This window comes from Calidris pugnax, unplaced genomic scaffold (assembly GCF_001431845.1).
Source record: "Calidris pugnax isolate Ruff unplaced genomic scaffold, ASM143184v1 scaffold133, whole genome shotgun sequence".
NCBI classification, from domain to species: domain Eukaryota; kingdom Metazoa; phylum Chordata; class Aves; order Charadriiformes; family Scolopacidae; genus Calidris; species Calidris pugnax.
In genome coordinates this window covers 595,191-610,249 of record NW_015090977.1, presented here as the reverse complement: position 1 = coordinate 610,249, position 15,059 = coordinate 595,191, and the positions used below count along the sequence as shown (strand labels likewise).

Sequence of the window (15,059 nt, the reverse complement as noted above, 5' to 3'; positions counted from 1 at the left end):
ACAGAGAAAACGACTGAGGCTGACTACAGCTTGATATAAGCAGCACCCTGACTCTGACAGTAATCAAACCCACGTGCCCAGGGCAGAGCATCGCCTGAGAGGAAGCTTTACTGATGCTTTCCCCAGAGCACACCCAAGCCCCAGCACTTTGCAAGTCAGGGACCAGCTGAGGTTCAGAGTCTGAGCACACAGCTGTTATACTAAATGGGGAGAAAGCAGATTTGGGAAGTTCAGGGACCCCTCTCCTTGGCTTCGCTGGCCGCAAATTTGGCATGCCTGTTTATCATCATGTGAACTAGATTGCCATCATCCTAGGCTATCTTTTCTGCTCATAAATTAAAAAAAAAGAGAGAGAAAAAAGAAAAAAAGAAAAAAAGAAAAAAAGAAAAAAAGAAAAAAAGAAAATCTTTCTCCACTTGCCCTTTTCCCTGACAGTTCCATGTCCATTTTTGTACAGGATTTTATTCCCTGCTGAGCCACTGAACTAGTATTTTGCTGGGGGAGAGAGGAAAAGAAATACTACTATTGCTCTGCTGAGCTATTTTCATTCCTATATATAACACATATGGAATGTGCATATATTTTAAAAGTCAGATTCATACCTCCTCTTGGACATCATCCATAACTACATCTCTACCTGCTAAGGAGTACAGAAGTGATAAACACAGTCACCCTGCTCAGCGCCTTACCTCATGGTCTAGGCTCATTTGATCACCCAGGCTTTCTGCCTCACTGAAGCAGAGATCATGACAGCTGTTTTCATTTTTACTCTCACTCATCTCATGAAAGCACTTCAACTTCTCATCTTGAATTACCTCCATTTCCTTTGCTGTCTTTGAAACAGCTTGGAAACTGTCTCCACCTAAAGCTTCTTGTGCCTGACGTGTTATCAGTGGTGGAATATAGACCCTTGATGGTGGACCTATAGCCTTCCATGAAAAAATATTAACTCCAGAAAAAGGGTTACTGGTATTTTGGGAGGTATCATCAGCTGTGTTCCAGTGTCCTTCTTGACAAATTTGCTTAGAAAGTGGATTCATTCTGACGTCCTGGAGCAGCTTTGTTTGCTTGGCATCTATTTTGCCCATTTTCTCCTCTGCTCTGCGCAGGGAATCTTCTGCCTCATGCAACATGCTTTGTAAAATCTTTAAATCAAGGACACATTTGCTGATGTACTGCTCCTCTCGGGACGGATGACCCATTCTTTTCCCAGCATTTCCTCTTGCCTGTGCCAGCATGCAAAGGTCAGAGGCCTCACTTACCCTCTCCTCCTCTTCCGTAGTATACTCTGTACCCGATTCTGAAAAGCCACCCTCCTCATAAAGTGGCTTTTCCTCACAGGGCACTCCAGGGGATGCATAAAGATCTCCAAGGGTACCCCAAGCTTCTTCCTTTTGCTGCATTTTTTCATCTTTTAGAGTTTGACATAATCCAGCTTCTTCTTCCATTGAGTCGTTGTGGCATTCTGGAAAACTGGCAAAGATTTCATTGTTTTCAAAGCTACAAAGGCTGTCATCCACATCACTGGCACTGAAGGTTGTCTGGGGTTCAGATGCTACATCATGATTTTTGTCCTGTGCAACTGGCTGCAGACTGATTGATGCCTCTTGGTCCACTGAAGCACTATGCTCCTCAGGTAAGGGAGAGTATCTTGAGGTAGTAGAGCTGTCTGAAAAAATGGATTTTAAGTGTTAAGCCATTTCTCCAGGTGTCCATCAAACACACTCCTTTCGTACATTTAGAAGTTAACATCTTTTAGAGATTACGTGAGCAGCATTTAACACCTCTGCTGAAAACTGTGTGCCTGAACTTGAAATATTAACCAGACTTAAAGTCTTGAGTTTACATTAACAATAAGGGTGGCACCTAAAATCCAAACCTAACTGCTTTCTGTTTTCAAACTATGTAATAAAATCTGTAAGTGCTCACATTTTAATTATTTATATTAGACCTTTATGGACTGAAGAACACGCTAAGTGAAGGACACATGACATCTTGCCAGAAGAACCTCACCAGCCTCGGTTATCTCTTCTCTCTGCACTTCCTGTCTTCTCTTCTGGTAGCTAAAAGCTGATGCCAAACAGATGTTCACATCCGCAAAAGCAGCAGGTCTTGGTGCTTTTGATATTTCATCAGCATGACCAGTGTGAGACTTGGTTAAGTCCTGTAATACAAAAAACAGAATAAAAGACAACTATATTAGACAGTGCAGTGTTTCTACCTTCTCTTTCAAAGTGGTTTGCTTCCATGATCAGAAAATGATAATGTTTAGACTACTCCCAACCCAGATTTAAGCAGAACAACTTGAATCTGAATGGACACAAAACTGCCATTTTAAATATGTGCAAGGCTACAATCCTGGAAGTCACCTTTAAGTCATTTTTCATTATATATTGAATATCCTGAAGTTTCATGAAGCGGTTCCTCTGCTTAGGTTCTAGCCCTGACTTTACAACATCGTAATAGGGCATAGGAAGTCTGACATCTGCTTCTAACTGTTGTCCTGAAATGATGAGCTGTTTAATAACTGAGTCTTCAAAACCTTTCCAGGGAAGGGTCTCTACAAGACATAAATATAGACTTTACGTCACAAACTATCAATGTGAATAAAATAAAGAAAGAAGAAAAAAGAGAAAAGGATCAGAGATACTGAAGCATTACCGTCTGCACGTTCCCTAATTAACAACTACTCTCACAAACCCAATGAGCACTCAGTTCAGTCCCTATCTTATTTCAACAGTGGATGTTTTACAGGGAGCTGACAGCAATCTCTAAAGGACTGTAAACCATGCTCCGGATTCTTCATTACCAACTAGATAAGAGAGGGTTTAATTTTTAGGGTAATTATTTATCCCATTTCACTGCCAAAATAGTCAAAGTCAATACATAACCTACATTACATTATCTGTAATAACAATAACAATACGTTGTCTTTAAGTTAGCTTAGGGATCAAAAAGATGAATGGTTCACAGGCTTGTTTTGCACATTGCAAAGAGTAACTGAATGTTTTCCTATCTTCATATGAAGAAGAAAGATAAACAGCAGAATAACACCATACACAAAATTGTATTTCTATTTTAAAGTCTCCGGTTGTCTTTGCTATTGTCATTAACATTTGGTGGTTTGGTTGTTTTTTTTTGTCTGGAGGTTTCCCTTTCCCAGTTACCTTGGTATGAGCCATCACAGCAAGGTTTTATCCAGTCACAGAGGGGGATTAAACACATATTAAGGAGCTGACGGTCTGCACTGAAACCATTCATTGGGTTACCCCAGTGCAAAAGCCTAGATGTACCTGTCAAGGCCTCCTGCACTACTGTACAGAAGCTATAAACATCCGATTTGACTGTGACAACTTTTTCAAGAATTACTTCAGGAGAGCACCACTTATAGAATTGGACTGGGACAGGAATACGTGTCAGATCACTATGTTCTCCACCATCTTTGCTGTATAAAGAGAAAAAAAGTTATAAATCGGGACATACAGCACTGTCAACTAGAATCTATACTTTTTGGAATGAAACACTCTTATATCTGCTTTTGGTTTAAATACCTAAAAGGTCCAGAGTATACCTGCAAATAAAAATCTGTAATGTTTTCATACTGATAAATGTATTTTGGCACATTACAGCAAAGACTTTTCGGCAAAAGTAGCACCTCCTTTAACAAATTCACACTCAAAAAGAAATCAGAGAAAGTTGAAAATTTTGCAGTATGAATTTTACAAACAACACTTTAGCTCTGGCCATGGACAAATACAAGAAGGTGGCACCTGGCCTGTCAGTACTTATTTTGCAATGTATACTTATGTCTAGAAGATAACTTCCTCCTTATATTTAATTATAGGGGGGGTTGTTACTCATTTCACAGCAAGCTGTACCTGAAATAGCCAGGAAATCCCCAAGATTTATTAATAAATTGAGTTTAAAAGAAGGTTAGGACCTTTGCTCCTTTCAGGACATTACTACTGGCAAATTTCTGTTTATTACCAATTTTACTCTCTTTCTTTACACTCTAACCAGCCATTTACTTACTTTCTAATCAGACTGCACTACGGGAAACAAGTAAAAAATGTATATAAATTGTAATTTACCCAAATGAATTTAATGGTGTCTCTCATAAAAGAAATACTCTTTTTGTCACTGGTGACACTTAATTACTACCAGTTCAATGAGGTGTGGAATCATCAACTACTTTAGGTAAGTCTCCATATGCACAAGTTCAGTATAACAGCCCTACAGCAGAATTAGTGACTCAAAGAGTAATCTCTCTTCTGTAAGATTAGGTTCTATTTCTCTATGATGGTATTTTTATACTCCAGTAAAGAGCTGCTTCTCTTATTAGTTTCTATTTTGAGGTATTTATAATATAGAAACTGAATCCACCTGAAATTTGCCATGCTACCTGTGGCAAAGTTTATGTAAGTAATAATTTGGAGTTCTTCACTCCTGTAACTCTGTTGCCCAAATCAGAGGCAGGAGTCCTTAGATATCAAGAGGGGCACTTCAGAAGAATTTAGCACTAAATTTGATTTTTATTTGTGTTTGTCCCTTTCACAGAAACAGCAAGGAAATTCTTTACCTCTCTATCATGTATTCCAAGTTGCACAGCTTTGCCTCACCAGAAGAAACAATCTGAATAGCATAGGAGGTAACTGAACGGTGGATAAATCCCCGGGAGTGTAGAAAACGCAAAGCATCATTAATTTGAAGCAGCACGTGCAAAATGGTCTCCATGTGCAGTACTGGGAATTCTGAACGCTGAAAAAACAACCACCCCAAAGCACCAAATTTATATTGCAGGTCTTTAAAGCTTCATGTAGGGAAAAACTATTATTGTACAGAAGAAGGCAAAGAAAGCAAACGTGAAACTTACTGCAGTATAAGTCAGACAAATTGCACTTGCAAAATAATGGTAATTCTCAATACCAAACCAACTAATAACACCTTAAAAGACAACTAAAAAAAAAAAATAATTATACACTATGCCAAAATTCAATCTGAAGCAGAATGAACTTTTAGCGTTTCTTGCCTCTGACTGCAAGTTCTCCATAACTTAGATGTCTGCATTCAAACAGTTAAAGGAATAAAGGAACAACTCTATTAACTGAAAAAAACGGAATGACAAAAATGAAACACAGGTCAGTTGATGATTTAAAAAAAAAAAAGAACCACAACCAAGTTCAAGCTGTCACTTTTATATCAGGCAGTTTGCAATGTATTACAAGCAAATACTCAAATGCAAAAGCTGGTCTCAGCACATCTGCAGTGTACAACTACATGCACTTTAAGAGTTCAATTGCATTTAACAGCAGCCATTTTAAGACTGACACCAAACAAGAAAATCAATGCAATTGCACCTAAACATTAACTGAAGTATTTGCCAATTACAAACTCTACCAGCTTACACTGAGTATCTGACACTGTGCAATGCAATGAAACCCAGATACACAGACTGATGATTTTGTCTTCTTATTCTTTGACTAAAGATGGTAGATGTAGTTATTAAATTTCTTCCTCTCAATTAATTATAAAAATCAAGTATTCCAATTACCCTTTCATGAAGAATGCTGTACAGAGAACCAAAGTTAACCCTTTCATATACTAAACGGGTTTTCTCCAAGTCACTAGACAGACAAACAGACATCAACTGTAGCAAATGAGGATGACGGAGCTGACTGCAATGAGAGAGGAAAAAAAAAATTGTAAGGCAAATCTGAGATTGAGAGACAAAGAGTCCTGGCCTTCTAGGTGATTTTATCAATACAACATGAATGCTTCTAACTTCTCATTAAAATACCTCAAATTCTAAAAGAACTATAGATTAGGAGGCATTTAGGAAACAGTGTTTACTGTCATGACTAGGAGAATCCATAAATAAGCCATCCAAGAAACACATAATGAAGCATTCGTTCAGACACACGAGAAGTGAGTACCACCTTCTCCTGTATTATCCACTGAGAAGCAAACGGAGTGGGAACAGACAGAAGACAGACCTGTATTTCTCATTTGGAGAGAGAGAAAGTGTAACCACAGCCTGACAGTCCTCCTGAGGTTAATGACATTTCCTCACCTCACTGTGACAACCCCAGGAGCACTTGTGGCTGCTGCACATTCTTTCTTACCTACTACGTTCCTGCTCTGCAACAAGAAGATCAGCCAAGCGTAGTTTAATACAGTTCTGGTGGGGCTCAAAGCTGAGTTCCTTCACTGTAACTCTGCTGCCTTCCCACATTAAGCTACAAGGAGAAGAGGAGGAACTTCTATGAGATGTCTTCTACAGTATTTTTCCATTACGGAATTAGTTACAAATAATTCTGTAATTCTGAAATGCTCTGGTGCTGTCTCCTGCTGTTAGTAACATTACTTTGAGGATCCTGGCTACAGCATATACCATTTCAAATTCTCATCCTGTCAAAGACTGGATGTACCAAGACAGATTTGCTGTCCATAGATGATATCCTTCCCTGATCCAAGGTAAAGAACAAGGAGCCTCTAAAGGTCATTTCTCTAAAGGACATCACCCCACTGTGATACAAGTCAGAGCTTTGGGATCACCCATTTGTCCATTCTCAGATGCCTCTGAGGCACAATTACTTGCTACACAATACAAAAGATAAAAAAAAGGCTCAGTCTGCACTTGGAACTCTCATTGTACCACAGGCTTGAGCAAGTGGGCTGCAGATGTGCATATCCAGAGGCCGGAGCTCTCACCCAACAATTCCAAGGATTAAACACTGAATGCCACAATCTGTGCATGCCCAACCCAATCATAATTGGGTTAATAATGCTGGAAAGGACCAGAGCAACCTACAGATATCAAGAGTGTCTAATCAGTGGACCTCAGGAAACAAGGTGCAAGCAGAAAGCACTGGATGAATATAGAATATACAAGGAAAACTATCAAACAAGGCAACTGGTACAACAAGTTGCTGCTCAATAGTGACAGGTACACACCAAGAGTGGCTAAAACCCCTTTGATTCCACTTACTTTGTCATCATCATGTATGGTCCAACATGGTAAGAAAATGCTGGTTCATCATCTGCCTGAACCAAGTCTTTTTCCCCAATAATAGGGAGAGATGCCAAGTACCCCAGATGACCGCTGCCTGCAAGATAAAACTGAAACAAGACCAGGGCTTAAAGAAATGGAATATGCAACAGTTCCCAAGATCCCTCACATCTCCCACAAGCTCACTAAAAACCTGAGGGCAATCACTGCAATGGGAGCACCAGCCAAAGCATCAAAATGAAATGTTAAGATCTCTATGTCTAAAGCTTAACTTTCTAGTGAAGCCAAAATAGGGAAAGCAGAAACAGTCGTTAAGAGCTCCCACAGGTGACATTTAACAGGAGTTTCTACTGCCTGTTCCAAAACAGCTCTTTCTGACAGGGCCTACTAATAACTAAAGGCCTGGGTATTTGCACTGTCCCCATTTTTTTCCCCACCATTTCAGTAGAAATAAGAAAACACTAAAATGAAAAATAACACAGGTGGGATAATTACTGTGAAGAATATGTGACTGAAAAACTGCACTACTACCACTAGAAAACCATTGTCCATAGCTCCTTACCTTCCCAAACCCAAAGCTGTAAATGCTCTTGGCTGTGTTAGCTCCACCTTTTAGAAATCTACGCAGAGGACTGTCAACATTTCTAAGTATCAAAAACATAAGCAATAAGAGTAACTAATACGCCAAGGCTTTGAGTTAAATAGAAAAGAGAGATAGAGAGAAAAATGCAGTTCTGCAACAGCCATGTATTTAAAATGTTGCATTTGTCTGGTCCCACATAAAAAAGTCTAATGCAGATGCTGAGATCCCAAATTACTATGCAACTCATTAAAACCCTTTAGACACACCACTATAATATGTATCTGTTTAAAGCAAGATAGCCAAATTAACAGAAATATGTATATACAGGCATCTTGCATTGCTTTTTGTTCACAAGTATGTATTTTTCTTAACATGTATCTAACATGAAAGCTCTTGAAACAGTTGCAAACACACCCCCAAAAGATTTGCAGTGACCTTAAAAGGTCAAGAAACAAACTACTTCATGTTACCCCATTTTAATACTAAGAAAATCCAGTACTTCATATTGATGATTTCAAGACTATCTCTTTTAACGTACAGATATTTACATCTACCAAGTTTCTATTTGGAACCCCTACAACAGAAATTTTTAAAAAATCATCATTCCTAACACACGTTAGTTTTAAATCCGATATTGATAAAAATAATAATTAAAAAAAATTTTGAGATTATAGAATATGGAAGTAACACTCCTTGTAGTTCAATCCCTCAGCACTCAAGAATATATTCTTACCCTTGAACAAGGCCCCCAAACCTAGACGGGCTGCAGACCAGCGCATTTGATGAGCCAACCTTCTTGAGCAGATCAGAAGGAAAATTCTGAATGACAGCCTGCATGTGGGATGTACAACGCTGGATAAATTCCAGCATCTAGAGAGGAGGGGGAAGGAAAAAACAACAAAACCTAAATTACTTCGGAACTGTAAGACACACCATTTAAAATTAATAGATCATGACTACTGAAAAAATAACCCCATTACTTGCAATTTTTAAATAAGCATTTCGAGAAATGGATACACAGAAAATCTTCAAGAAAATCAATTACATGAAAATGTAATAAAAGCTTACTTCAAACACTAGATGACTAACTTTCAAGACATTCACCCACTGAAAATTGCAGTATCAGGTTTCTTGTTAAGAGCAGCATTGTAATAACAGGAAAGAGGACTATTATAACATGAATTTTAAATCAATATTGCAGTCACAGATAATCCTTTATGATACATTTTGCTCCCATGCCAGCAAAAATGCCACATTTGCTGACACTGCTCATGCACAGACTGAGATGCACTTGGAAACTGCTTCAGCTTCACCCCTGAATTGCACATACATACATACAAACTACATACGTCAGGGACATAAAACAAGGGCCTGTCACTCTCCTCACTGCACACTTACACATCAAGGTCCCAACAAATTACAGACAGATACATCCCTGCACCTGAGCAGGCTTACCCTCTCCTCCTCTTCCGTAGTATACTCTGTACCGGATTCTGAAAAGCCACCCTCCTCATAAAGTGGCTTTTCCTCACAGGGCACTCCAGGGGATGCATAAAGATCTCCAAGGGTACCCCAAGCTTCTTCCTTTTGCTGCATTTTTTCATCTTTTAGAGTTTGACATAATCCAGCTTCTTCTTCCATTGAGTCGTTGTGGCATTCTGGAAAACTGGCAAAGATTTCATTGTTTTCAAAGCTACAAAGGCTGTCATCCACATCACTGGCACTGAAGGTTGTCTGGGGTTCAGATGCTACATCATGATTTTTGTCCTGTGCAACTGGCTGCAGACTGATTGATGCCTCTTGGTCCACTGAAGCACTATGCTCCTCAGGTAAGGGAGAGTATCTTGAGGTAGTAGAGCTGTCTGAAAAAATGGATTTTAAGTGTTAAGCCATTTCTCCAGGTGTCCATCAAACACACTCCTTTCGTACATTTAGAAGTTAACATCTTTTAGAGATTACGTGAGCAGCATTTAACACCTCTGCTGAAAACTGTGTGCCTGAACTTGAAATATTAACCAGACTTAAAGTCTTGAGTTTACATTAACAATAAGGGTGGCACCTAAAATCCAAACCTAACTGCTTTCTGTTTTCAAACTATGTAATAAAATCTGTAAGTGCTCACATTTTAATTATTTATATTAGACCTTTATGGACTGAAGAACACGCTAAGTGAAGGACACATGACATCTTGCCAGAAGAACCTCACCAGCCTCGGTTATCTCTTCTCTCTGCACTTCCTGTCTTCTCTTCTGGTAGCTAAAAGCTGATGCCAAACAGATGTTCACATCCGCAAAAGCAGCAGGTCTTGGTGCTTTTGATATTTCATCAGCATGACCAGTGTGAGACTTGGTTAAGTCCTGTAATACAAAAAACAGAATAAAAGACAACTATATTAGACAGTGCAGTGTTTCTACCTTCTCTTTCAAAGTGGTTTGCTTCCATGATCAGAAAATGATAATGTTTAGACTACTCCCAACCCAGATTTAAGCAGAACAACTTGAATCTGAATGGACACAAAACTGCCATTTTAAATATGTGCAAGGCTACAATCCTGGAAGTCACCTTTAAGTCATTTTTCATTATATATTGAATATCCTGAAGTTTCATGAAGCGGTTCCTCTGCTTAGGTTCTAGCCCTGACTTTACAACATCGTAATAGGGCATAGGAAGTCTGACATCTGCTTCTAACTGTTGTCCTGAAATGATGAGCTGTTTAATAACCGAGTCTTCAAAACCTTTCCAGGGAAGGGTCTCTACAAGACATAAATATAGACTTTACGTCACAAACTATCAATGTGAATAAAATAAAGAAAGAAGAAAAAAGAGAAAAGGATCAGAGATACTGAAGCATTACCGTCTGCACGTTCCCTAATTAACAACTACTCTCACAAACCCAATGAGCACTCAGTTCAGTCCCTATCTTATTTCAACAGTGGATGTTTTACAGGGAGCTGACAGCAATCTCTAAAGGACTGTAAACCATGCTCCGGATTCTTCATTACCAACTAGCTAAGAGAGGGTTTAATTTTTAGGGTAATTATTTATCCCATTTCACTGCCAAAATAGTCAAAGTCAACCTACATTACATTATCTGTAACAACAATAACAATATGTTATCTTTAAGTTAGCTTAGGGTAAAAAGATGAATGGTTCACAGGCTTGGTTTTTGCATATTGCAAAGAGTTAACTGAATGTTTTGCTATCTTTGAGAATGCTGTACAGAGAACCAAAGTTAACCCTTTCATATACTAAACGGGTTTTCTCCAAGTCACTAGACAGACAAACAGACATCAACTGTAGCAAATGAGGATGACGGAGCTGACTGCAATGAGAGAGGAAAAAAAAAATTGTAAGGCAAATCTGAGATTGAGAGACAAAGAGTCCTGGCCTTCTAGGTGATTTTATCAATACAACATGAATGCTTCTAACTTCTCATTAAAATACCTCAAATTCTAAAAGAACTATAGATTAGGAGGCATTTAGGAAACAGTGTTTACTGTCATGACTAGGAGAATCCATAAATAAGCCATCCAAGAAACACATAATGAAGCATTCGTTCAGACACACGAGAAGTGAGTACCACCTTCTCCTGTATTATCCACTGAGAAGCAAACGGAGTGGGAACAGACAGAAGACAGACCTGTATTTCTCATTTGGAGAGAGAGAAAGTGTAACCACAGCCTGACAGTCCTCCTGAGGTTAATGACATTTCCTCACCTCACTGTGACAACCCCAGGAGCACTTGTGGCTGCTGCACATTCTTTCTTACCTACTACGTTCCTGCTCTGCAACAAGAAGATCAGCCAAGCGTAGTTTAATACAGTTCTGGTGGGGCTCAAAGCTGAGTTCCTTCACTGTAACTCTGCTGCCTTCCCACATTAAGCTACAAGGAGAAGAGGAGGAACTTCTATGAGATGTCTTCTACAGTATTTTTCCATTACGGAATTAGTTACAAATAATTCTGTAATTCTGAAATGCTCTGGTGCTGTCTCCTGCTGTTAGTAACATTACTTTGAGGATCCTGGCTACAGCATATACCATTTCAAATTCTCATCCTGTCAAAGACTGGATGTACCAAGACAGATTTGCTGTCCATAGATGATATCCTTCCCTGATCCAAGGTAAAGAACAAGGAGCCTCTAAAGGTCATTTCTCTAAAGGACATCACCCCACTGTGATACAAGTCAGAGCTTTGGGATCACCCATTTGTCCATTCTCAGATGCCTCTGAGGCACAATTACTTGCTACACAATACAAAAGATAAAAAAAAGGCTCAGTCTGCACTTGGAACTCTCATTGTACCACAGGCTTGAGCAAGTGGGCTGCAGATGTGCATATCCAGAGGCCGGAGCTCTCACCCAACAATTCCAAGGATTAAACACTGAATGCCACAATCTGTGCATGCCCAACCCAATCATAATTGGGTTAATAATGCTGGAAAGGACCAGAGCAACCTACAGATATCAAGAGTGTCTAATCAGTGGACCTCAGGAAACAAGGTGCAAGCAGAAAGCACTGGATGAATATAGAATATACAAGGAAAACTATCAAACAAGGCAACTGGTACAACAAGTTGCTGCTCAATAGTGACAGGTACACACCAAGAGTGGCTAAAACCCCTTTGATTCCACTTACTTTGTCATCATCATGTATGGTCCAACATGGTAAGAAAATGCTGGTTCATCATCTGCCTGAACCAAGTCTTTTTCCCCAATAATAGGGAGAGATGCCAAGTACCCCAGATGACCGCTGCCTGCAAGATAAAACTGAAACAAGACCAGGGCTTAAAGAAATGGAATATGCAACAGTTCCCAAGATCCCTCACATCTCCCACAAGCTCACTAAAAACCTGAGGGCAATCACTGCAATGGGAGCACCAGCCAAAGCATCAAAATGAAATGTTAAGATCTCTATGTCTAAAGCTTAACTTTCTAGTGAAGCCAAAATAGGGAAAGCAGAAACAGTCGTTAAGAGCTCCCACAGGTGACATTTAACAGGAGTTTCTACTGCCTGTTCCAAAACAGCTCTTTCTGACAGGGCCTACTAATAACTAAAGGCCTGGGTATTTGCACTGTCCCCATTTTTTTCCCCACCATTTCAGTAGAAATAAGAAAACACTAAAATGAAAAATAACACAGGTGGGATAATTACTGTGAAGAATATGTGACTGAAAAACTGCACTACTACCACTAGAAAACCATTGTCCATAGCTCCTTACCTTCCCAAACCCAAAGCTGTAAATGCTCTTGGCTGTGTTAGCTCCACCTTTTAGAAATCTACGCAGAGGACTGTCAACATTTCTAAGTATCAAAAACATAAGCAATAAGAGTAACTAATACGCCAAGGCTTTGAGTTAAATACAAAAGAGAGAGAGAGAAAAATGCAGTTCTGCAACAGCCATGTATTTAAAATGTTGCATTTCTCTCGTCCCACACAAAAAGTCTAATGCAGATGCTGAGATCCCAAATTACTATGCAACTCATTAAAACCCTTTAGGTACACCATTATAATATGTATTTGTTTAAAGCAAGATAGCCAAATTAACAGAAATATGTATATACAGGCATCTTGCATTGCTTTTTGTTCACAAGTATGTATTTTTCTTAACATGTATCTAACATGAAAGCTCTTGAAACAGTTGCAAACACACCCCCAAAAGATTTGCAGTGACCTTAAAAGGTCAAGAAACAAACTACTTCATGTTACCCCATTTTAATACTAAGAAAATCCAGTACTTCATATTGATGATTTCAAGACTATCTCTTTTAACGTACAGATATTTACATCTACCAAGTTTCTATTTGGAACCCCTACAACAGAAATTTTTAAAAAATCATCATTCCTAACACACGTTAGTTTTAAATCCGATATTGATAAAAATAATAATTAAAAAAAATTTTGAGATTATAGAATATGGAAGTAACACTCCTTGTAGTTCAATCCCTCAGCACTCAAGAATATATTCTTACCCTTGAACAAGGCCCCCAAACCTAGACGGGCTGCAGACCAGCGCATTTGATGAGCCAACCTTCTTGAGCAGATCAGAGGGAAAATTCTGAATGACAGTCTGCATGTGAGATGTACAACGCTGGATAAATTCCAGCATCTAGAGAGGAGGGGGAAGGAAAAAACAACAAAACCAAAATTACTTCAGAACTGTAAGACACACCATTTAAAATTAATAGATCATGACTACTGAAAAAATAACCCCATTACTTGCAATTTTTAAATAAGCATTTCGAGAAATGGATACACAGAAAATCTTCAAGAAAATCAATTACATGAAAATGTAATAAAAGCTTACTTCAAACACTAGATGACTAACTTTCAAGACATTCACCCACTGAAAATTGCAGTATCAGGTTTCTTGTTAAGAGCAGCATTGTAATAACAGGAAAGAGGACTATTATAACATGAATTTTAAATCAATATTGCAGTCACAGATAATCCTTTATGATACATTTTGCTCCCATGCCAGCAAAAATGCCACATTTGCTGACACTGCTCATGCACAGACTGAGATGCACTTGGAAACTGCTTCAGCTTCACCCCTGAATTGCACATACATACATACAAACTACATACGTCAGGGACATAAAACAAGGGCCTGTCACTCTCCTCACTGCACACTTACACATCAAGGTCCCAACAAATTACAGACAGATACATCCCTGCACCTGAGCAGGACCTTAGTTAAATAATATGAACCATGAGGACTTAAAAAAAACATTACTGACATAGATAACTACTTAACATTATTTATCAAACATGGAAAAGGCAATAATTTCTCCCTGGAATCTTGGAGTTTCCTCACTTTAAGATGAAGATATGAGCACGTACCTACTACATATTCAACACGTATTGCACACACATACCTGAGCACTGCTTTCTTTCCCAGCAGACATAGCCCAGCACTGAGGACTTTTCCCATTTTTATCATGTACTCTCAGGTCACCTCCTTCATCCAATAACTTGCTAAGGATCCACTGATTTCCTGAGAATGCAGCTGCATGGACCGGGGTGCTTCCATCGTAACAGCGACTGAGGAAGGTTAAAAGCAGAAATGTTTCAAGCTAGCCCTGCTACCAGCACTCCACCTGCTGTGCTTCTGAGCAGAAAAGCACCCACCTAGAACATTTATGTACTCCCAAACAACAACATACACTGTGAAATAGGGAAAATTAGGAGCCTACTTACCTTTGAGGACCTTTGGCTAAAATAGCAACATGCATCTTAAGCACTTGTTCATTTATATACTGTGAATATTGTGTATTACGTTGACTAAAACCACCAAAAGATTAAACATTAATTACAATTTAAGAAAAAAAAAAATTATACTTAACTGATTAGCATCTGAGCCATAATCCAACAGCACATCCACTATTTTACGAAGACCTAGCAATGCAGCGGTGAAGAGTGAAGTCTGGCCCATGGAATTAACAGCATCAACAGAAATTCCTAAAAGAA

The 15,059-nt window shown here is 38.9% G+C and overlaps 1 protein-coding gene across 1 annotated transcript in view; it reads right to left on the bottom strand.

The window, feature by feature from the left end:
- Positions 1-15,059, bottom strand: part of TEX14 (testis expressed 14) — a 58,866-nt gene that overhangs the window by 34,342 nt on the left and 9,465 nt on the right. The window contains exons 2-13 of the mRNA XM_014953171.1: positions 14,936-15,050; positions 14,468-14,633; positions 8,326-8,462; positions 7,572-7,653; positions 6,989-7,119; positions 6,123-6,236; positions 5,552-5,675; positions 4,580-4,758; positions 3,294-3,445; positions 2,370-2,560; positions 2,014-2,164; positions 690-1,669 (exon numbers count right to left, since the gene is read on the bottom strand). Of these exons, the coding sequence (XP_014808657.1) occupies positions 690-1,669; positions 2,014-2,164; positions 2,370-2,560; positions 3,294-3,445; positions 4,580-4,758; positions 5,552-5,675; positions 6,123-6,236; positions 6,989-7,119; positions 7,572-7,653; positions 8,326-8,462; positions 14,468-14,633; positions 14,936-15,050 (2,522 nt within the window). The remainder of the gene's footprint in view (positions 1-689; positions 1,670-2,013; positions 2,165-2,369; positions 2,561-3,293; positions 3,446-4,579; positions 4,759-5,551; positions 5,676-6,122; positions 6,237-6,988; positions 7,120-7,571; positions 7,654-8,325; positions 8,463-14,467; positions 14,634-14,935; positions 15,051-15,059) is intronic.